The 24188-nt window shown below is 35.9% G+C and overlaps 1 protein-coding gene across 3 annotated transcripts in view; it reads right to left on the minus strand.

The window, feature by feature from the left end:
* Positions 1–24188, minus strand: part of ALS2 (alsin Rho guanine nucleotide exchange factor ALS2) — a 69793-nt gene that overhangs the window by 30368 nt on the left and 15237 nt on the right. For all 3 annotated transcript variants that reach the window (XM_038585377.1, XM_038585375.1, XM_038585376.1), the window contains exons 4-12: positions 21425–22359; positions 17992–18349; positions 15384–15552; positions 14446–14542; positions 12522–12599; positions 9646–9828; positions 7387–7558; positions 5223–5403; positions 2684–2749 (exon numbers count right to left, since the gene is read on the minus strand). In XM_038585377.1, coding sequence (XP_038441305.1) covers positions 2684–2749; positions 5223–5403; positions 7387–7558; positions 9646–9828; positions 12522–12599; positions 14446–14542; positions 15384–15552; positions 17992–18349; positions 21425–22359 — 2239 coding nt within the window. The remainder of the gene's footprint in view (positions 1–2683; positions 2750–5222; positions 5404–7386; positions 7559–9645; positions 9829–12521; positions 12600–14445; positions 14543–15383; positions 15553–17991; positions 18350–21424; positions 22360–24188) is intronic.

A 24188-nucleotide genomic window follows, 5' to 3' on the forward strand; every position in this document is an offset into this window, starting at 1 on the left:
CACAGAATTATACACTTAGGAATGTTTAAAATGATAAATACTATGGTATGTATATGTTACCACAATATTTTTTTTTACAAACCTACGTGATGATCAAGCCACTAGGCTAGCATGAGTTAAGGAGCCAAATAATAAACCAGCTGAGTGATGAGAGCTTGGGTATCAACATCCAAGACCTACTGCCATGATGGCTCGCCAGCTACACTCTAGAAGTTCTCCTTTTAAATAAATACTAAATAATTTAAAATACTGACTTTGTAAATAGAAGCTATAAAGAGGTTATTATTGCTTTTTAAGTATGTAAAACCCTGGGGTTCATGAACCACAGCTTGGGAAATGCCCAAATCCAGACTTCATATTGCTTCCTTAGCTTAAAGTCACTCATTGTTCATTAATTGCTCTAGCAAGAGGCTTTTGCTTATGTCATCTGCTTTAGCTGCTCTAACAAGGAGTCAAGTCAATTCCTGAGTACTGTGGACTCAACTCTGAAATACTAGTGGAAGGGTAACAAAAAAGTAAAACAAAATAAGGCATCAGGGTCAGCAACTTTCATTGTCCTTCACCTCCTCATTTTTATATTTCCACAAATCTCCACCTACTTTTGTATCTTCCTACAATAAACCTGTTTTTCTTCAAGCATTACTATTTGCAAAAATAACCTTTCATAAAAAAAAATAACCATTCATTTTTTTCCTTCACTTAATTACTGGTTTGGCTGCAGTCATTTTCTCCCGGGGGGTGGTGGTGGGGGGCAAGATTTAGCATTTCACTAACACTGAAGGCTAAATAAGCTTTTTTTAGTCAATATAATATATAGATATAAAATTATTTTTTAAGATTTTATTTATTTATTCATGACAGACACAGAGATAGAGAGGCAGAGACACAGGTAGAGGGAGAAGCAAGCTCCATGTAGGGAGCCCGACATGGGACTCCATCCTAGGTCTCCAGGATCATGCCCTGGGCTGAAGGCGGCGCTAAACCACTGAGCCACCCGGGCTGCCCTAAAATTGTTTTTAAAAAGTCAGAAGTTAATGAAACAGAAAACAAAGAAAGCAAAGGAATAACTAAGGCTTAATCTTGAAAAGAAAATTAAAAAGGGTAAACTGATGACAAAATTGACTAAGATAAAAAGAAAAAAGACTCAAATAAGAGGAATGAAAAATACGGGGTACCACTAGAGTTATTATGGAGGTAAAAACATCTTAAGACAATGGTAGCAAAAAAAAAAAAAAAAAAGACAATGGTAGCAATATCATGCTAATAAATTTGACAACTTGAATGCGATGAATAATTTTCCAGAAAAATACAAATAATTAAAGCCATAAGAAGAAATAAAGACCTGAACAGATCTATTCATTAAAGAAATTCAGTAGTTTAAAAACTCCCTACAGAAATGCCCCCACAAAAGCCATACGTTTTTACAAATTCTACAAAATCACAAAGTACAGATATTCCCTATCTCATGCAAACTATTCCAGAAAATATAAAGTTCCCATACTCACTTTATAATTGCTAGTGCAATTTTCTTACCAAAACTTCAAATTCAAAAGAGAAGGAAAACCTCACATTCATTTAGATGCAAAAATCTTACAATATTAGCAAATCGAATCCAGCAATGTACTGAAAAACTAAGACCACTGAATTTATCCTGGGTACTCAAGGATAGTCACCATTAAAAAAATCAATTACTCTTCAACTTTCAGGAATAGAAAGGAATCTTCCCCCACCCTTTTTAAGAAGGGAAGCTTTTAACTCTATAAATGATGTTTACCAAAAACCTAAGGCAATTATCTTTAATGAAGAAATACCAAAACTATTCCCGTTAAGATCAGAACTGAGACAAGGATGTTATTACTCTATTAGGATATAAGATCAAAAGCAAACATGGAAAAACATTAACATCTATAAAATCTGGGTTGTGAATACATATTTGATATGTTTACTATTAAAATATAACTGAGGGGCACCTGGGTGGCTCAGCAGTTGAGCATTGCCTTTGGCTCAGGTCGTGATCCCGTCATCCTGGGATCAAGTCCAGAGTTCCACATTGGGCTGCTTCTCCCTTTGCCTATGTCTCTGCCTCTCTGTGTCCCTCACAAATAAATAAATAAATAGAATCTTTAAAAAAATAAAATTAAATTAAAATTAAAATAAAATAAAACTGAATGTTTTAAACTTGCCTTTGTCTCTAGGTCAACACTTGATGAGAATCTACATGGTTCAGAATGATTAGCCTCATATAAGGGGCTTTTATATTTATTATCCAGAAGCTAAATGCAAAATCTTTATATTGGTACAACACTTTGTGTTTTTCTCTATACCATTATATACGTTATTTGTTCCTCACAACCAGGGAAAAAGCATTCCCATTTTTCAGATGAAAAAAAATTAGCCTCAATTTGGTAAAGAGAGTTGTCCAACATCTCAGGGATAATAAAGAAGGACCCAGATCTTGTGATCTTTTCAATATCATATACTACACTTCCAATGATAACTGGGGGCCAATAACATCTGTCTTTTTTAAGAGTTTAGTGAAAGTCTACATTTTGATTCATTTGGTAAAATGAATTTAATGAATATTTAAAGCCAAGCTTTTCCTGGGCACTCAAACACACAGAACACTATAAAATACGATCTTTGGTTGTTAAGAGTAATAATGGGAAGGTATATATTTGCTTACATGGCAGGCTTAGCAAGAAGTTGGAATCCTCCCATAACCAGGAAATTTGTAATAGATGTGCAATACCTTGAGCAAAAGAGAAAACACATGCACATTAGCGTTAAATGAAAATTCTGAAGAACAAATTTACATAAGAAACATTTGGAGCAGGTACTTCTTGGTGTCTCACCAATAAGTTTCAGAACTTTTGTGATGTCAACATTCATGAACTGACTTGACTAAAAAGAAGGGCAGATTATGTGATGTGATAATCACAATAATCAGGAGGGGGAAATCATTTTAGTAAAGATGTTGATTTAATTGTAAATTTAAAATACAACTAAAATTATGCAGAAGGTGCTAGAATTTGCTTGGTATATTTTACTTTGGCAACTTACAAGCTCGAGAAAATATAATTAAAATTGTTGATTTCTAAAGATTTTATTTATTCATGAGAAACAGAGAGACAGAGAGGCAGAGACACAGGCAAAGGGAGAAGGTGGCTCCACGCAGGGAGCCGGACGCAGGACTTGATCCTGGGTCTCCAGGACCATGACCTGGGCTGAAGGAGGCATAAACCGCTGAGCCACCTGGGCTGCCCAAAATTGTTGGATTTTTAATGAAAATTAAGTGTTCAGAAATAAACAATAGAGAAGGGAAGAAAATATGTTTAAAGAAGTCAGGTGAAACTATTAGGAAATGTTGGTTAAGTTTTGATCTATTGCTAGAGAATGTCTTGTTATACTATTTTGAGTCATGTACATTTCTATCATATGCCCAGAATGGCAAAATGTAATCAATCGACTTGGAGAGAAGGCAAATTCCTATAAAAAATAGCCCAAGGTACGTACTGTACACTTAAAAATGGTCCTGATGGTAAATTGGATGTTATGTGTATTTTACCACAATTAAAAATAACTTTTAAAACTCATAAACACAAGATTTTTTACTTGCCTAACCTATGTGAATAAATCACATTAAAAAACAGTCCAAGATACCAAAATGAAAGCATTTCTAAGGTCTGAAATATCAGAGAACAAAAAGCAAAAAAAAAAAAAAAAAAAGTGAAATAAATAAGACATAAAAGAATTATAGTAGTAAAAGCTGAAACAAAATCTAGTTAAAAAAAAAATTAAGGTTGCCTGAGTGGCTCAGTCAGTTGGTTAAGCAGCCAACTCTTGAATTCAGCTCAGGTCATGATTTTAGAATCATGAGATTGAGCCCTGCATTGGGCTACATGCTCGGCATAGAGTCTGTTAAGATTCTTGCTCTTCCTCTGTCCCCCCACCCCAAATGTAAATTGGTATCAAATAATGTTATTTTTCATGTCTGAAATATGAGTTAAAAGACTTTAGGGTATTTCCTCTCAGCAGCTTCAAATATATTTAATTTGCTTACAATTAAAATAACATGCAAATATCTGCGTAAGTAAGTCTGAAAAGAAGTACACTACGATTAATAATGGTTATATCTAGTGGTAGGATTATGGACAACTTTAAATATCTTTTTGACTTTCTATTTGTATAATTTTTAATAATAAACACCATCACTTATATTAAAAATAACCTAAACAAAACACCAATAGAACATGAACTCCTGGGGTGCCTGGGTGGCTCAGTTGGTAAAGTGCCTGCCTTCAGCTCAGGTTGTGATCCCAGGATCCTGGGATCAAGCCTCACATCGGGGTCCCTGCTCTGAAGGAGTATGCTTCTCACTCTGCCTCTGCCTCTCTCTCTCCTGCTCTGTCTCTCATGAATAAATAAATAAAATCTTAAAAAAAAAAAAGAAAAAGAAAATGAACTTCTTTTCACTGGCTTCCCACTGTGGCTGCACGATCTTAGAGCTCTACACAGTGCCTGGCATTTAGTGGATACTCAGTAGATATTTGCTAGATGGATGAAGATACTAATAAAGAATAAAACTTTCACTTCAGATCAATAGCATTAATGATATTTTAATACTTATTAAAATAACAAATTATGCCTCTCATCATAATATCAAAATACAAATTAGTAAAAAGTGAAAAATATTTAAATTAAATACACGTAGGATATGTTACTTGAAAAACATCAAAAGAACACTGAATAACTCATCCTAGATTTTATTAAGGAAATATTCTTATTTTGAAGATAGTATGGTCTTTAAATCCTCCAGTTACATAACAATAAAAAACAAGACAGTGGAACAGCTCCATATTTACCATTAGCAGTTGGTCTTAAAGTAATTGGCTTCGTTACTTCTAATTTTAGTATAATTTACTTAAGCAAAATTGTTCTCTAAAGAACCACATTGATTATAGTATATTTTACGTAAATTAAGTACATTATCAATCATTCTGCTAGACTACAGAAATAGAATTATTTTTAAACCTCTTTTCCACTTAAAGAAAACTAAATTTTAGCAATGCAGAACTATAGTTGGCTTAAGATTAAAATACTGCTTTGCAATTTATATTACCTTATATCACTGTCCCTAATCTAGTCTCTTCTGATTAAGGAGCTGTTCTCCTTGGCAGAATAACCCTGCAGAGATTGAACATGACACGGGACTGGATACTTGCTCTGTATAACTATCCAAGAAGAGACTTGCATGCTTCAGAATGACCAAACTCCTGGCTTCCTTTATCCCATGAAGGAAGCTGCTCAGTGAGGCTCCATGCTGACCAATTAGGTAACACAGCTTGCTGAATCGGCTTGCCACCTCCTGCAACAGCTGGACTGTGCTTGCAGTACCCAAATTTTCTGTAACAAAGTGATGATGATGATGATGATATAATCTGAAGACTCATTACCTGAATACTTTATGATCAAGATTATGAATTACCCTTTTCCAAAAATACTTAACATGTTGAGATATACTCTTGACTGTGGAACTCAAATAATCACAATGTTAAACAAAGAAACTTCAGAGATAGAATCCAGTCATTTGAGAAACTTGTTAAAAATACATGCACAGGGATCCTATAGATTCTGACTCGATAAGGTAGAGTTAAGATCACAGGATGGATATATTCAGAAGAAAAGCTTTCCAAGTAATTCTGGAAACCAGCCCAATTTGAGAACCACTAAGCAAATCTAACTCTCCTCCCATTTTTAAGTAATCTGAAGCCAAAAGAAGGGAAGTGAATTATCTAATTTCATACAACTGGTAAGTGACAGCCAAGAATTAAACTCACTTTTGTAGTTATATTTTAGTTAACATTTTCAACTTTTTGTATTGATTTCTGCTCTACTAACCCCTGGACAAGCCCAACACTTCAGTGAAGAGAGGGCAATCCCCAAATCAGACTGACCAGATTGCTCTGAAAATTATAGGGGGCACCAGGAGATTATTTGCTTTTTCCCAGTCCAAAGTTCCTAATTTCCAGGACTTCCCTTGAAGCAGTAACGCTGATGAGCAGACAAGGCAAGAACAACATGGAAATCACAAATCAGGACAGGTAAAAGGACAATTTCACTCTTTCAGAGCAATTCAGGAAGCTTCCAGCTTGGATTGCTGCTTTTCCCCTGCCAATCTCCTGTCGTGTTAGACCCACCCACTAGAGGAGAATTCATAGAATAGGCACTTTACAACATTTAAAACGGCAAAACATATTAAAAGCTAAAATAAACAAACTGGGGCGCCTGGCTGGTTCAGTCGGAAGAGCATGCGACTCTTGATCTCCAAGTCATGAGTCTGAGCCCCATGTTGGGTGTAGAAATCACTGAAAAATAAACTTAAAAAAATAAAAAAATAAGACAAAATAGAATAAATAAAAATAAATAAATGCAGACAGCCTCTAACCTACAAAGGGTCACATTCTGAAAGACTATAAATTAGTTATTTGAAAAATAAATGGTTTCCTATTATAAAAATGGGCTGATCCACACAAGCCAGTGTCAACCTAATGTGGAAAAACTGCCATACTAGCAAGGCAGAATTTAAGTATTCTAGTATTGATCTGAATTCTAGGTCCTCACGGGGGGTGGGCAAGGAATGCAGGAAAGAGGAAAAAAAACTTCCTCTCCATTTTCTATGTGCAGGGCCAAACCTATAAAACTTTTTGAAATAGTGAAATCTGATTTTCAATAGCTATTCCCCCCCACTTTCATTTGTATTCCTATCTAACCTCCTGGAAACCCAAGGGATCTAGTGTATCTGGACAGCAGACCTACTGTAATCCATTTCCTCTGTATTATCTCTTCATCTTCAATCCCTCTTTGTTATTGACTGCAGCTAAGAAAAGGAATCGGGTTTAACCAATTCATGGTATTGTGAATTGTTCATAACCCTGAACACTCTTGTCTACAGTTTAAGAGACTACTTGTAAATCCAAATGAACTTCTACCTGATAAAATTCTAGTAACCAGAACAAAGAAAATAAAAAATTCAGGTAGTATAACATAAGATATCTTAGGACTAGTGGGGCCAGGAGTCTTGAAATCTAGCTCCTAGATCAACTTTCCCAAAGCGGTTTCTACTTCTCTGCCATGAATACTCTGAAAGCTCCACTTCCTATTTCTACAAGGAAAAAGAGCTCTGGGAGCAGAATACTCAGGGGCAGCTGGGTTACTGACAAAGTGGAAACAGTTTGTAAGTTGTTAACTGGCTGTGTACAAAAATAAGAGAATGAAAAGAAAGGAACAAACACATAACTCAAGGTTTTTTTTTTATTTGTGACACAGGAAGAACAGATAAAATCAAAGTCCTGATAACTGAGGAGGCTGGGGAGAAGTTCTACTTACCTAAACTGAGAAGAGGCCTGAGAATCTGAGATTTGATGTCACTTAGTTTTGCATAGAACCGTCTTTCCGTGGTAGCCAACTCATGGAGACTGGCAATATATCCCATAACATTCTTGTCCACCAAAGCTAGATAGCTATCTTTTCCTGCTGTCACTCTACTTATATATCCAAGCTGAAACAGAGGAGAAGAAAAAAGATTAAAGATAAAATACCATTTACTAGCAATAATTTGGGTGCTAAAGCTGGCTCATATTAGCTACAGGAGCCAAATGATAGATATTCAGGAATTTTGCAAGTTAGTTATTAAACCACTAGTAGTTTGAGGGACGTCTGGGTGGCTCAGGGTTGAGCATCTGCCTTAGGCTCAAGGCGTGATCCCAGGTCCTAGGATCGAGTCCCACATTGGGCTTCCTGCAGAGAGCCTGCTTCTCCCTCCGGCTGTGTCTCTGCCTCTCTGTCTGTGTCTCTCATGAATAAATAAAATCTTTAAAAATAATAATAAATTAAAAAAAATAATAAACCACTAGTAGTTTGAAATTGGCAATAGTAAAATCACCCCCCAAAATGGCAAACACTACAGATCAGAGCTTATTGTTTTGTTTTGTCTTTCTTTTTTTTTTTTTTTAATTTTTATTTATTTATGATAGTCACAGAGAGAGAGAGAGAGGCGCAGAGACACAGGCAGAGGGAGAAGCAGGCTCCATGCACCGGGAGCCCGATGTGGGATTCGATCCTGGGTCTCCAGGATCGCGCCCTGGGCCAAAGGTAGGCGCCAAACCGCTGCGCCACCCAGGGACCCCTGTTTTGTCTTTCTTTAGAGCTGGTTTACCAGTACAACATTGTTATATATGTGCATCTGGACCTATGTATTATTATATACAACTCTACTTTTATTTATGGCCACAATATCTTTTATTTCATGTTACATGTGTTTAGAACTACAGATACCTTAAATATACAAAGATCCAAACGACAGAGATAAAGGTCTCAGGACCCTCTTTTTTATGAAATGGGATTAATGAGAACAGAGAGAATCTCTACACCATATACTGGAACATCAAGAGTCTAGGAGTTGTCTCTTCAAAGTACAACATACAGGGATTTTCTTTAAAGGGACTTTCTGTCATTTACCCATTATACCACTGAACAAAATAATCAATGTATATGCAGATCCCTACAAACAAGGCAACCAAGCTGCAATCCAAACAGACTACTAATATCCATGGTAACTAACGATACAAAATAGAGCCTCATTCCTCCCGTCAGCCTATTTCATCATTTATCTGGACTGTGGAATCTTTCATGGGGAATGTGGAGCCAGGGCCAACATCTACAAAGAGTCGATGAGTACATCTGGAAGAACAGGCTATATATAGGGCAAGAGCCAAGTCTTGGCCAGTGTTGCCTTTACCAAGAAAGATTTTGCCCTATACATTCAAAGCTAGAAAAACATTTAGCTAGAAAAACAAACATGAAACAAAAAAGCAATCCCCAAGATATAGTATCCAGTAAGAATAAGAAATCCAGAATGTACTAGCTTTGAGGGTTAATTCCCTTACGACACACCACTATGAGGATGAGTTACTTTAATGAGAAAAAAGAAAATCAGGAAAAGTCCAGTGGTTTAAGTTTATGAAAAAGAGACAGGAGGTAGGAAAGCAAAGAAATTCAAATAAACAAATGAAAAAGACGGAAGTAAACAGCAATAAATAAAATGAAAAGTTAAAAGAGGAAGCCAGGGAAGGAATTGGAAACAGTGCACAGCTGGTGGCCTGTCAGGTCTGCCTTGAACCCACCTTGGGTCTATGTAATTTTTATTTCCCATTTCCAATTAAAAACTCATCTACTGGGACGCCTGGGTGGCTCAGCGGCAGAGCGTCTACCTTCGGTTCAGGGCATGATTCTGGAGTCCCGGGATCCAGTCCCACATTGAGCTCCCTGCATGGAGCCTGCTTCTCCCTCTGCCTGTGTCTCTGCCTCTCTCTCTCTCTCTCTCTGTGTGTCTCTCATGAACAAATAAATAAAATCTTAAAAACAAAACAAAACAAAACAAAACTCATCTACTCCAGGGACACCTAGGTGGCTCGGTTAGAGAGAAAGAAGTCAGGAAAATGAGATAAGGAGTGAAGGGGGATGGGCAGGGTTTGCAATTTTTAAATACAGTAGTCAGAGACAATAACAGGCATATATACAAATAATAACAAAAACAAAAGACTGCTCATGTGTTACAGAAGGCCTTAGGATCCAATTCCTGTTCACCTTACTACAGGAGAGAAGTACTGGAGTCTTAGTGCCACTGTGATTCTCTGGAAGGTTGTCACCTTCCGCAGGGTCCTGTCGGCCACTGTAATACAACCCAGGCTGGAAGTCTTCTGTATCCACTAAGAACAGGGAATAATCCTGGCCGGCAGCGACACTCCAGACTCCATTTTCACTGCTCACCTGTAACGACAGCAAAATATCATCTGTCCAAAATGAAAGAAAGAATTAAGTAGAAATTCAGATCCACCAGAATGGAAATGTTAGTTTACTTTTTAAACAGTGTGGTGCAAAGTCATTCATATCTCAAGAGGGCAAACTTACCCAGTAATGTACCTGATCAACTGAGGACCCATGCAGAAATAAGAAGGAATCCTGTGTTCAGCTTTTAAATTTAGAACTAGATTGTCTTTAAAAAATCTGAAAAACTGGGATTTAAAAAGGAAAAAACATAGATCTAATTTTTTAATACTTATTTTTGGAAGTCTCTACAGGGCTTAGCCTGTACTACAATCAGGAGCCACAGAAACTTCTAGAGCCCTATTTGGACAATTAGGACTCACCTTTTTCTATTCACATTTGACTGCACAAAAATCAAGATGGAAAGTAAAAATTGAACAAGGCAAAATTCCATTCTAACCAGTTAAATCACTGGGTGCTAAATTCAGTTTTCCCACTTGGAACTCGCTGCCTCTCTGATGTGACTTCACTGTACCAACTCCCAGGACCCCTTAGAAGCCCGTCTCCAGGGATCCCCTAGACCAGTGGTTCTCAACAAGCAGTCTTTGCAGCAGCAGCAATCATCTACAACATGTTAGAAATGCAAACTCTCCAGGCCCTACTGGGGATGAAATAATCTGGTTTGACAAGCTCTCCAAATGATGCTGATGTGTGCAAAAGTTTAAGAAACACTGCCTTAAACCAATGGTTTTCAATCCTTAGGATTCCATGTAATGATTCAGGAGGCACCATGCAAAGGCAGGTGTCAAAGCTCTGCCCTCATTCCCCTCCATCCTTCAACTAAAGTAGTTCCATGTTTATCTGTTTTATGTTTGGGATACATGTAAGATTTCATTTGAAGAAAGTGTTCTGCTATGAAAACTACTGCCTCAACCTCCAGCCCCAGCTTTAGCTGTGACTTCTATACTGATAAGCAAAATCCCTCCTATCTGTTAGATTTTGTCTAGATAGACTCCAAATCCTAGGTGATTTGATGATTGTGTGTGATGCAAGCCTCTACTACTTTATAGTTATTCTTTCCTGGCATGACATTATCTTCTCAAATTCAGGCTATCCAAATAACTGGCTTCCTGCTAATTTTACAAAGAATGGATTAAAATGTTTCAGAAGACAAGAGTCTTTTCTCTTAGTCTCAATCAAAACTAATTCAGGTCTCATTCTACCCTGACTTTTAATTCACAAATTAAAATGATGTCAGAATGTTTTTCTTATCCTTCCCACAAATAAAAAAAAAAAAACCTAAATCCTGATACTGTAATTTTTGTATGTACAGTTAATAAGTAATGAAACTAAAATCTTATTCTCTCTTGTCTGACTATATAGTGTCACACAGAAACTTGATTTCTCTATTCTATGTCACAGAACTTTCCTTGGTAAGAATAAATGAATGTTTGGGATGCCTGAGTGGCTCAGCAGTTGAGTGTCTCTGCCTTCGGTTCAGGGTGTGATCCCAGGATCCGGGATCAAGTCCCACATCGGGCTCCTTGCAGGGAGCCTTCTTCTCTCTCTGCCTGTGTCTCTGCCCCGCCCCCCTCTGTCTCTCATGAATAAATAAATTAAAAATCTTAAGAAAAAAAAAAATAAATGTATGTTCTACTTTACTGAAGTGAAAAACAAGAGACAATGATTTACCATATATTTTGTTACATAATATTAGTAATTGAATACCTTACCACTGAAATCTCTGTACTGAAAACATTTAAGATTGGGACTAGAAAGTAATAACTGTTGCCTAATGTTTTATTTAAGTCTTTCCCTCTCAGTAAAATGAAGTTCACTGGATGTAAAAAAGCATGTAAAAGTCTTATGAAGTAATGGATCACAGTGCACTCTGAAAACATGAATTACTACAATATGTATTGTCCAGAGTTTATACATGAATCATGTTCCTGAGGCAACTATCTTTTTTTAGTCTCTGTTGCTCTCAGTGGAGGAGGCATGTCTTGGGACACTCTGATACCAAAATCAAACTACAGATGATGAGCTCCATACTCCATTCTGTTAGGCTAGCGCCATGTGTACTCCTCACCTTCTACCCTCTAAAAAACTACAAAATTTCTATCAGGAGCCAGTACTACTGATGAGAATCCAGAGGGTTGGGGGCAGGAAAAAAAGGAGTGAGAAACAGTTTTCTAGAACTGCATCAAGGGGACTAGAAGCTACCAATCTCTGAATAGCATTACATAAACTAAAACCAATTCATACAATAGCAAAGAAATCATCTATACTTTTAGCTTCACTACAGAAAATGAAAAGATTTACAAAGAGATTTTATTACTAGGACTATATATGTAAAAAAACAATGAAAACAAAAAAAAAATACTACCACCAAATGTTATGTAAAAGTCAAAGAGTAGGCATTATTTGGTAGGATAAAACTCAGAACTCAACATGATAGTCCTAGAAACATTTGTTTTAAGACAAAGAACTTTCATTTTTATTTTTTAAATAAAGGCAAAGGACTATGAATATTTAATGAACAAAAGAAGCTTCATGGCTTAAAAAAAAACTTTTAAGTATATCAAAATATAGAATTCTCTTAATTTTTTCAAACACAAAATGGAGAAATAAATATAAAGTGCAATAACCTAAAATTCTGAAAGAAGTTGCTATAAAAATCAAGTTCTCAAAAATACCTTTGCAAGACGAGGAACTGTTGTTGGAAAATCATAATGTCCAAGTTGACCAAAGGTATTGCTACCCCATGAGTAAACCTATTAGAAAATCATAGGAAAATAGGTTAAGAGTTGTGAATCTGAGTTTGCATGTCATTTCTGAACTTCTAGAACAACATAGACATACATGTGTATACATGTGTGTATACATACACACATATACCAATAGTTACACATACATTATTTACATTCTTTAAAGTAAGATACTGAGAAAATTCATTTTAAACAAGACCAGAGATAATCACAGTACACAGGAAGATAGAGTCCAAGAGTTAACAATAACTACCATTTCTCAGGTGTTTACTATCTGCCAAGCACTGTTCTTAACACTTCCTTTGTATTAATTAATGTTTCATTCTCATGACAATCCTTTCTTAACAGGTAAGAAAACTGGCTCAGAGAAGTCACAAATTTTAAGTGGCAGAGCCAGGATATAATCCCAGGAATTATCCTATACTGCTTCTTACAAAGAAAGTGATAAAAAAGAAAGGTAAGTGCTAAAAAGAAAAATTGATCATGACTCTTTCTAGAGATAGGAGTACTGTGAAATGACTAAAACACTTTTCACATACAAAGAGTTATTGTGGGTGAAACACAGCAAGTACCTATGCTCCACTACAGTCAAAAGAAACTAGATGACAGTGACCACAATTAATGAAAGTAGTTTTGTTTCTTCTGGTTTTAAAAGCAATGCATGGTTACTATACAAGACTGTCACAGAACAAAGAAATGAAAAGAAAGTGAAAACAACTGATAAACAGATCACTTAGAGACATCTGCTATTTTGTTTTGGGAACACACACATACATACTTCTAGAAATTTTAATATCTACTGTATATAATGTAGACACAAAATGTAAAAAAAAAAAAGAGACTATACTAATTTTTGTCTTGCGACCTAATGTTTTTCTTTAATGCTATTTCCTGAAATTTTTCAATGTCAATAAGTACAGAGCTATATTATTTATTTATTAGAAAGCATGTGAGCAAGTGGGAGGGTCAGAGGAAGAGGGAGAGAGAGAGAATCTTAAACAGGCTCCACACCCAGCACAGAGCCAGACATAGGGCTCAATCTCACAATCCTGAGAACATGACCTGAGCTGAAATGAGTCAGAGAGTTAGTTGTAACTGTAACAGCTTTTTTCCCTAAGTACGTTTTTTGTTTTGCCATATATATATATATATATATATATATATATATATGTAAAAGTTAGCAATTTTTATGTTTATTTTATGTGAATATATTTAAAAACAACTTAGGGGCACCTGGCTGGCTTAGTCCATAGTGTGTGACTCCTGATCTCAGGGTTGTGAGTTCCAGCCCCAAGCTGTGTGTACAAAAATTAAATCTTAACAAAAAAAACCTTAAAACAACTACTTTATGTATTTAGATGTATAATGTATGCAGGCTTTATGTATCTGGGTGTGGTTTTAAGTGATTCTGAAGGTCACACTGAGGTCCCATTTTAAGAGAAATACCTTTTGTTTTCTTTTCTTAGTATCTTACTTACAGATTTTTTTTCAGCAAAAAACAAATGAAAATTCATTAATATCAAAAAAAAAATCATCAATACTCTGGAAAATCTTGAATTTTATTTTTCAATATGAACACATTATGGAAACCTTCATTAAGCAGATCAGTGTTGACTCTACGTACTATTTACTATCCCACGTGTGACTTTACCGAGTTAACATAATTTCTCTAAATCTCCCTTTCTTCATCTGTAAAACAGGAATAATACAATGCAATGTAAAATATTAGAAGGATCAAGTAAGATATGGTTTTATTGCCTGACACATAGCAAACACTCAATAAATGAACGTCCAATCTGGTCATGTTAACCTTCCACAAAATTAAGATAGCTTTTAACAGTTTGTCTCCTACCTGGGATTTCGCAGTAAGTGCAAGAGAATGGTAACCACCTGCCTCCAGATAGATTACTTCTTTACCATCCAGACATTTTACACACAGTGGTTGAAGCCTTAAAGAAAAACATACACATACAAACTCAATGTAAGAAGGCTCAAAAAAATCATGATCTTTTTCAAATTACAGAATAAGTACTTTGAAGTAAAAATAAACATTTCAAAAGAAATCATTAAAATAAAAATATTGAATATATATTCAACTTACTACTATTATCAAAAATTTTGGATGATTATTAATTTAATCTTTGTCAGCCAGTCATTAATTAGCAACCATAATTCAGAATCTGTTAAGAATCAAAACCTGCTGATTCATTTTGGCAGAGAGTATTCTTAGGACACAATGAACTATAACCAGAGAGAGAAGTCTTTTTGTCTGTCTGTTCGTTTAATGTCTTCACTTTGCTAAAATGAGAGACACTTGCATTACCTGGCTGTTTTAGATAATCATTCCATTACAAACCTTCACAAATATCTAATTTTTTATATCATGAGTTCTTATGCAAAGCAACAGTTTTTACTTGATGTGCATTAATGGTTTAATATTGCTATTACAGTTATTTTGGCAGCCACAGAAGGACACCTTTCAGGTAAAAAAAAAAAAAAAAAAAAGTTGGCTCTTTTATTAAAGTAAAACAACTGAGCTATTTAAGTGTCTCAATAAAATACAATCTTATCCCAAACATCCCTCTCTGTTCCAAGATGAATATACATCAAAGAAGAGATGGAACGTACACCATAGATACTTAAGTCCTTTATTATCAGGTACAAATTCAAAACTAATGTGACAGATCTGTTTGGTTTTTTTAAATCCATGTTAACGATTTAGAGTCTTTCACAGGAGAGAGATTTATGTGTTAAAGCCAACTGCTAACAGTAAATACAGGCAACACTCACCTTGGCAGAACATCACCATGACCCAGCTGTCCTTCCTTCCCTTTCCCCCAGGTCCACACTTCTGTTCTAAGAGAAGGCAGGAGTGCATCTGCTTCTCCGCTGTATGTGGGTGTCAGAACCACTGTCCGAGTTTTTACCCGAGCAGCTTTTCTTAAGAGCCTGGGGGAAACTGAAAACAAGCCAGAGATGGAATGAAGGAATAAGATGGGTGAGATAAAAAGATATCATTTTGACCAATTGTTGATTGTCAAAGAAATACACTAACACGGTATTTGTGAAGCATATTCTATAGGTTTTCTGGAAAAACGGGGATTTAATAGTGAGATGAGTTTGCTAAATGCTGCCTACTACATTCTATCCTCCATACTATCTGCCCTGTAGATTCACACACATTAGCATGCTAAAGGCCCTGACAAGTCCTGCAATTAAAAGGCCTATTTAGATTTGTTTAACTCCGCTCCATTTCCAAAGCACTTGGCCAGAGAATCCCTTTCTGTATAACACTTATGTTATATAGAATGTCTATATGACATCCTATGGAACTTGCATTCTAAAGAATACGCTTAACAAAATACTGCACTAGGGCTGAGAATTTTTTCACTTCAAAGCAGAGTTAAGTCTTTCCAAGTCAAGATCTATGTTCAAACATTGTAAATATTATAATAAAGGACTTATTTTAGATATAAAATTTTCTAGTTTTTTTTAAGATTTTATTTATTTATTCATGAGACAGAGAGAGAGAGAGAAAGTAGAGACACAGGCAGAGGGAGAAGCAGGCACCATGCAGGGAGCCCGACGTGGGACTTGATCCCAGGTCTCCAGGATCACGCCCTGTGCTGAAGGCAGTGCTAAACCACTGGGCCACCCGGGCTGCCCAATTTTCAAGTTTCCATGGTGGGGAAAAAAAGATTATGAATGGGAAGCACTAAGAAACTTATGAATTTTGCCTGCCTATTTCAAATTATTTTATAGAGGACTTAAACAATGTTTTAAAAAATCTTTTATAGCATTCAAAATTATAATAATGGCATACAATACTATGTAAATCTTGTACATTGATTTGGTGGCAGGATATGTTTTGAAGAAAATCATCAAATGTCACTAAGTGCAGAGTTGGTCATTAACTTGAGGGCCACAAAAAGGTGATCATCACTAGCTACAATCAGTATCTTTTCTGGTAAGCGTGCCATCCATTTGTTCATATAGACACTCAAATAAACCTACTTGAAGTTCCCTAAAAGACATATTTCAGATAATTTTAAAAGAGAGAAAGAAAAAGCGTGCACATAAAACTAAGTAAAATTTAACCAAAGGAAAGAAGTCTGTTAGTGGGATTGTACATTTCAATGCCCCAATGACATGACAAAAATCAATATTCCACACATTGGTGGTTCCAGGAGATCTCAAATATATTTATGCTGAAAATACTAAAGGACATTTCAGAATAAGAAAATTTTAGCACAAAGTTCTCCTTCAGACTTAAAAGAATACATAGGCTCTCTTCTTATTAACACATACACACACTAAGGACTAAGGGTTTTATTTGCAAGCTGAAAATCTAGTGGCAATGAGAATTAGAAGGCAGAATAGTGGAAGTGCTCAGTGGCACAACAGTGCCATAACTAAGTAGAAGTGCAAGGTAGGATTCCTAATTTTAAAGCTTTGCACAAAATGATGTAACCATAGACCATAGGTCAAATACAGCCCACTGACTGTTTCGGTAAATAAAGTTTTGTTCGAATATATATATATTCGAACAAAATATATATATATATAGCCTTGCTCATTTATGTATTATTTATGGCTACTTTTAAGCAACAATGGCAAAGCTGAATAGTTATATAACAGAGACTGTATGGCCCACAAATCATATTACTTTTTGCTCTTTACAGAAAAAGTTTACCAATTCCTGGTCTAAATCCAATGTTGCTCAAACTTTAATGTGTACACCAGTCACCTGGGGATCTTGTTATACAACACCTACTCCAATTCAGTGTTTGGAGTGAAACTGGAGATCCTGCATTTCTAACAAATTCCCAGATACTGCTGTTGTTTCTGGTCTGTAGGTCACAGTTCGAGAAACAAAAGTCTAGATGACTGAGATTCCTGAACCAACTGAGAAATGTTGAAGAACCAACTGGGTAAGAATCGTAATATTCTAAGAAGTTTGTTGCTAATTGTATCAGAAATGAACTTTCCTTTTATTGAAGTTTAAAATTATCTCCACTTTCAGGCCAAATACAGTGAATCCCCCACTTAATTAACAAAGGTCACATCCATGACTTCATCACTCTTCATCACTACAGGCCCCAACTATCATATAAGGAGGCTGTTACTACATTCCAGAACAATATAGTAAGATTCATAGTAAGGTACAGAAGCAGAAGCAACCATCACAGAAAAGTTAGGTTCTACAGTTATTTTTAAAGCAGGGAAAACATGTAACTTTCTTTTAAAACCATCTACATGACCAAAATTAAATAAATTTTGATATCTGAATATGTCAGCGTTAGCAATTAGGAAAGCTACCAATTTATTATAATATAATACATGATGTCAGGAGCATTTTGGATTTACCAAAAGTCAATTCACCTGGCTATTTCCTTACCTTGGGACAATAATCCAGGGAGGGAGAGTCTTCGGCTGCCTCCCTCTGATTCCTCTTCTCGGATATCCACGAGACTTGAACTTTTCTTTCCTTGCATTGATTCCTGTTTAACCTGTTCTTCTCTGCTATCTTTCAGACCTTCTGGGCCTATGGAACTACTGCCTGCCTGAGTTCCAGGTTCACAAGGGGCCGTACTATAAAAGTTCATAACTTTCTTAAGAGACAAGGCCCCAGCTTCATATGTAGCAGCCACTCTCACACCAACAGCAGATGCACAAGAGACTACTAGGCTGTTTAGGGCTGAGGTGCTTGTGGTTGGTGGACTGTGAAGATTAGGAACTGCTTCTTCTACAAGAGGCTAAAATATACACACAAAAAAGTATATAAAAATATAATCCCTTATACAACAAGCAATCAACAAAAATAAAGTTTAACAAAAACCGTCACTACTTACAAATTTAAGATTCTAAAACAAAGATCTCTTTATCTTCAACTTAAAGGCGTCCCCTTTTAGTACAGGATTTAACACATTATATGGAAATGAGTACTCAAAATACAGTTCCTTATCAGAAGTATTTCCTTTTGAGTATTGTGTTTTTCCATGCTATTCAAAAATAACCCCCAGCTGCTTTAATAAAATTAAGCACAGAAGGGGAGAGGGGAAGAAAGGTCTGGAAAACCTAGCCTTTAAAACAAGGTGTACTGTGACAGCCCGGGATATAAGCTTGAAAAGGCTAATGATACATAAGATAAATAAAGTAGTATTATTGATTGCTTATTAGGAAGATTTACACAGACTGATACTAAGAAATACCGGGAAAAAAAATTTTTTTAAACGCTTTTCCTAAAATATTTTATAAATGGTAATTTAGATATAGCATATACAGACAGACCTCTGATCTGTCTGCCCCCAAGTTATGTTCTTAAACTGAAGTGTTTCCATTGCCTCATGAATGTTATTCTCCATGACTCAGAGGCCATGTAAGCTGAAGGATTACTTGGCTCTCATTATGACAGAGTAAATGTGGTAGGTTTAATAATTAAACATTTGGGACCAATGTTCTTTGTGGCATTCATAGCTATATTTGAAAGTCAAACTGAAGTTTTCTAAAATCTTAGTAAAAAATCAGTTGGAACTCACTCTGAGCAGTCAAGCACCACTGTTTACTTAAAGGAAAGTCATTAAATGTAACTACTATAAACACAAAAAAAGCTTTTAGCTTATCAGCATAGGTCATTTTGAAAAATTCCCTTCCTATGGTGTCCAAAGGTCCCAAGGGGTATATATACATTCCTTAATTTGTCCTGAATTGAAAGCCATAACAAAACAAGTTTTTTGACATTGACTTCTGATTCTCTTAAAGGAAATAACTCCTGTTTCCTGCACAGGAAACACTACCTGAACTGTAGTGGGTACTCAATACATTTTGTTGAATTAAATACTAAATTCAGAGAAGCAAATGAGTCTTTAATTAAATATTCAACAAAACAAATATACCATATCAAGCAAAAGATAAATACAAATCTATTAATCCCTTGGCAATACAGTTCCTGATAACTTGTTAAGAACTAACGTCATTATTTTCACCCTTTGTGTATAAAGGCTCATAATAGAAACAGCGAATGATATTTATGGGTGAATATTTTAGGGGGTTCTTACCAATAGATAAAAAGAAAGTCACAAAATTCTACCTTCAATAAACTTTAAATTATTGTTCTTACTGGCTGTTCTACTTAATTGTTTAACAATACATAAAATAAATAAATCAACAAAACAAAAATACATAGCCAGCAATTTTGATGAAAGACATAATTTTAGGAGTCCCAGTTAAGCAATAATTAAATTCAATTATAAGATATATACTTCATTGCCAAATACTATGGTTTATTTCACAAAAATGAGATACTCTTTGTTATTTTTGGCCAGAGGAAAAAAACTTTGTCCTAGACTACATAAATTCCTAGTGAATTAAATGTCTGATTGAGACATTATTTAGAAAAATTGAATTATACTTAGTATAGACAGACATTGTCAAAATTAGCATAGGCAACAAAAAATTTACATGTTTAACAAAATAAATCCACAGGACAATGTAATTTCAATAATATCTATTAATCAAAAAACTGTATACAGTGAAGTTTTAACTTCAAATTTAATTAGCAGAATTGACTTCTAAAAAGTCAAAGTCCAGGGATCCCTGGGTGGTGCAGCGGTTTGGCGCCTGCCTTTGGCCCAGGGCGCGATCCTGGAGACCCGGGATCGAATCCCACATCGGGCTCCCGGTGCATGGAGCCTGCTTCTCCCTCTGCCTGTGTCTCTGCCTCTCTCTCTCTCTCTCTCTCTGTGACTAGCATAAATAAATATTTAAAAAAAAAAAAAAAGTCAAAGTCCAAATTTCTGATAGGCATGTTCAAGTCTAAGAATGTTCTATGTGCATTCCTATTAAATCATTATTTTTGTTTTGTTTAGATTCTAATAGTATCTTTCTCCAAACAGCTTATTCTTAATTGAAAAATAAAATCAGATATCCACAAGGTTCAATGAGTTAACTGTGAAATAAAAACTATTTCTAAAAATACCTCTAAGCCATGTTCTCATCCTGACAGAGTGAAAAACAAGAATAAAGTATCAAGAGGTATGTGGTTTCAAAAACCTGAAAAAACACCACAGGACAGTTCTTTGATGATTAGAGGTTTTTGGTTTTTTCATTTTCTTATCTTAGAGTGTTGGTAAAAGCAAAACTGAAAGGCTTACATGAAGAGTAAAAAAACAAATTATCCTTTTAAAACAATTTGTTTTAATCAGAGAGACTCAAACTTTACTGTCTGCTTCTGGCAAACAGCTTTTCTCTACAAGTTTTCAAAATGAGAATAGCTTAAATAAGATGAAGAAAATATTAAGCCCCTGCCCCACAACAAAGCCCAGTAAGGACGACAGGTACAAGCTGGAAAAACTTTAAACAATATTTAACACTAGGAGGTATTTTTTAGGTCTGTCTCCCGTTGAGGGATCTATCACATAGCAACCTTCCCTGATTAAAAAAAAAGGACTACTCTCTAAAGAATCCGGAGTGGTACAAATACAGGTGAGACAAATCTTTGCAAATATATAGTTATATTAAAAGTATTCAGGAAAAAAATAACAGCATTCAGGAGCCCACCAAAATTTAGAACATTTAGCCATGGGAAAAAAGTACTAGAAAAAATGAGATTTTGCTATTGATAAAAGAAGCCCAGTATAACATCTTTCAACATCTTCAAGGGCAGAATTTGAACATAAGGAGTAATTTTGAATTAATCCAGGTTTTCTCTTATCTAGGATTACATGATAAAACAGATTTATAGTCAAACTCAAGCCTAAAGCATTTTAAAATTGCTAAAGAAAAACTCGTAACACCAGAAATACCTTTATATTATAAAATTTAGCAGGTACCTGAGATGGCATTGGCTTTTTGCCGTTCTCTGAGTTGTCTCTTACTGAATGATCTGACAGTTTTTGCATGTACTCATTTACTGCCTGAGTATCAGGGTATGATGGTATATTTTGGGCAGAAGGAATTTCAGTTGTTCCCATGATTTCTTGTTGGGAGGATATGGCATCACCACCCGTGGTCTGAACATTTCCAACGTTTGTATCAGTAGCAACAGGCAGCTCATTTTCTACAAGCGTGTTCTCGAATACTTCTTGATTGTCAAGGGTTTCAGTGGAGGGGCTGATGGCAGTGCTGGCCTGGTTTTCTGCCTGGGATTCTGACAGTGTCACACCTAATGGGCAACAGTGACTGTCTGATATAATCACATGGTCTTCTTTGTCAGTCATGGTAATCAAGAGTTGGCTGCACTGGTTGCATCTTTCTGGGACTGGCTTCAGATCCTGGGAAGGGAGGCACTGTACAAGTGCTAAGCTGTGGAACGCACCACAGGCAACTTGTAGCACTACTCGCCCAGCAAGATGTTCCACCTTTTGTGGCTTTGTCACCGGGAAGGTAGTGGTAATGAGACCCAACTGACAACCGGTACCCCATGCCCAAATCTCTCTGCTTATTGATAATGCCAGTGTGTGCTCCTCACCACATGCCAACTGCAAAATCCTGACTGCTAACAAAGAACTGGTCTCAGAATCAGAAATGCTGACAGGATTTGGTTCCGGAACATACTGCTGGTTAGCTACTGCACACTGGCCTGCAGAGTTCTCCCCCCACATGTATGCTACACCACTTTCTGTTACTGCTCCATTGTGGAAACTCCCTGATGCCACAGTAACGACAAATTGCCCTATCAGGGCATTTTCTAGAATAGGGCAACTCGGACAAATCTCTGCCGGTTCACTTCTCCAGGGAAGAGTCCCAAAGCTGTAGACCTCACCATCTGAAGATTAAAAAAAAAAAAAGGAGGGAATTAGTGAATTAACTAGAAATCTTATCAGCAAATCTCTAGTCCCTCTATATTTAACAAAATAGGGCTGGTTTTGTTTTAATTTTCAAAAGCACAGTTGTAAAGATTTTGGTTCAAGCATATTATGTCTCACATTTATTCATCTTTTAACAAACACCATCTTTTAAGATTCTGAAAAATAGTGACCACTTCTACCAACTGCAGGAGGCCACTTTCAAATGAAGGGTTATTGCTCCTTTCCTTCAGCTTCATCCTGCCAAGTCCTACATGGATCCACTACTAATGGCTATCATTGTAGGCTATTACAGGAGCAGATTTCAGGTGTTCAAAGACAAAATAATGACCATGATAAGATAAAATGAGCAAAGGATAAAATAGACACATTTGCTAATATCTGTAACATTCACTGCTTCTTTTAAGTCAGAGCAGCAGAAGATTATGCAATAGCATAAAAATATTAGAGATTCATTTTGGCCAAAACTAAGAAATCACGTTTACACTTCCAGGTTGTAAGAAAGCACCAGTGTTAACAAGACATGGCTGTCTTCCTGATGTATACAATTTTATGTATAATTTTAAATGTTATATATAATACATACTGTGTACTATATAGGGTTTCTGAAGTGTCATTTGTTTAAGAAACATATCACCATAATGAAACAACAAAGCGAAAAACCCAATAAAGCTATGACTGGCTAGCTTTAGAATGAAGGGCAACTGGGTGGCTCTAGCAGTACGATGGAAGGTGCCAACGAGTTGGGCACATGAAAGATAAGGACTTGTTTCTGTCCATGTGTCCTACCAGGTCATGATCTCACTGCACCACTGTGGCAGTTTGAGGACATATGCATATGGCCTGTGCTAGCTAGCTATGAAACTCAAATGGAACAAAGACTTGGACATGAGTTTTGAAAAAACACTCAGACACATCTACTACCCCTTCTTTTCCATATGACCAGAGACGACTCCTTTTTTTAAAAGTAATAAATAATGGAGTAAATTTCTAGTAGTCTTTTCCCCACAAAGAAGCACCTGAGCTGATGATGAAAAAAATACATTATCTTTGGCCTATTATACACAGCAAATATATTTATAAACTCAAGTGAACTATCCAGAACATCTATGTAAGAAAGAACACAATAGTGGCTAAAGGGAAGACATGAGCTTTTCTTAGGGAATTCCCAGTTTGGATAAAGAGCGCTGAGAAAATAAGCTCGTTGGTTAAGATCTTTTAAACGTTTTTCCCAAAGGATACAGCAATATACACTTGCAACAGCTCACCAACTCTTTCAATGAATATCATTCCACTAGAGAGAGAAATAGTACAAAGAAATGGATATTTAGACAACTCCTCCCTTTTTTACACCTGGAGTACCTCAAAAATAGTGATTCAGGGAAGTGTCCTCCCGGAATCATGAGCTGATAGTCAAAGAGACAAGCTTGAAACTTTCGAGCATTCATTCCATCAGTAGAAAAGATAGCACTGGAGATCTTTTTGCCATTTCAAACTACACACTTATGTGAGATGAGATTTTTTTTTGTAGCTTTGATACTTAAAACCAGGATGCTGTGTAAACATGAACAATTATATATTTTTTAAATGCTTTCCCTCAGGTATCCCATCTTAGGTATGATTCTAGATGTTTAAAGTCATGTTCATGAAGGGATCCTAAATATCTTACTGAAGGGTAAATAAAATAACAGAATTCCACTTATATATGTCTGCGAATGATGTATTTTGAAATCCGTAGAGCAAGGATTGACTAAATATGGTTCACATTTTTACAATAATGCTTTTTCCA

The sequence above is a fragment of the Canis lupus genome, chromosome 37 (genome assembly GCF_011100685.1).
Source record: "Canis lupus familiaris isolate Mischka breed German Shepherd chromosome 37, alternate assembly UU_Cfam_GSD_1.0, whole genome shotgun sequence".
NCBI lineage: Eukaryota > Metazoa > Chordata > Mammalia > Carnivora > Canidae > Canis > Canis lupus.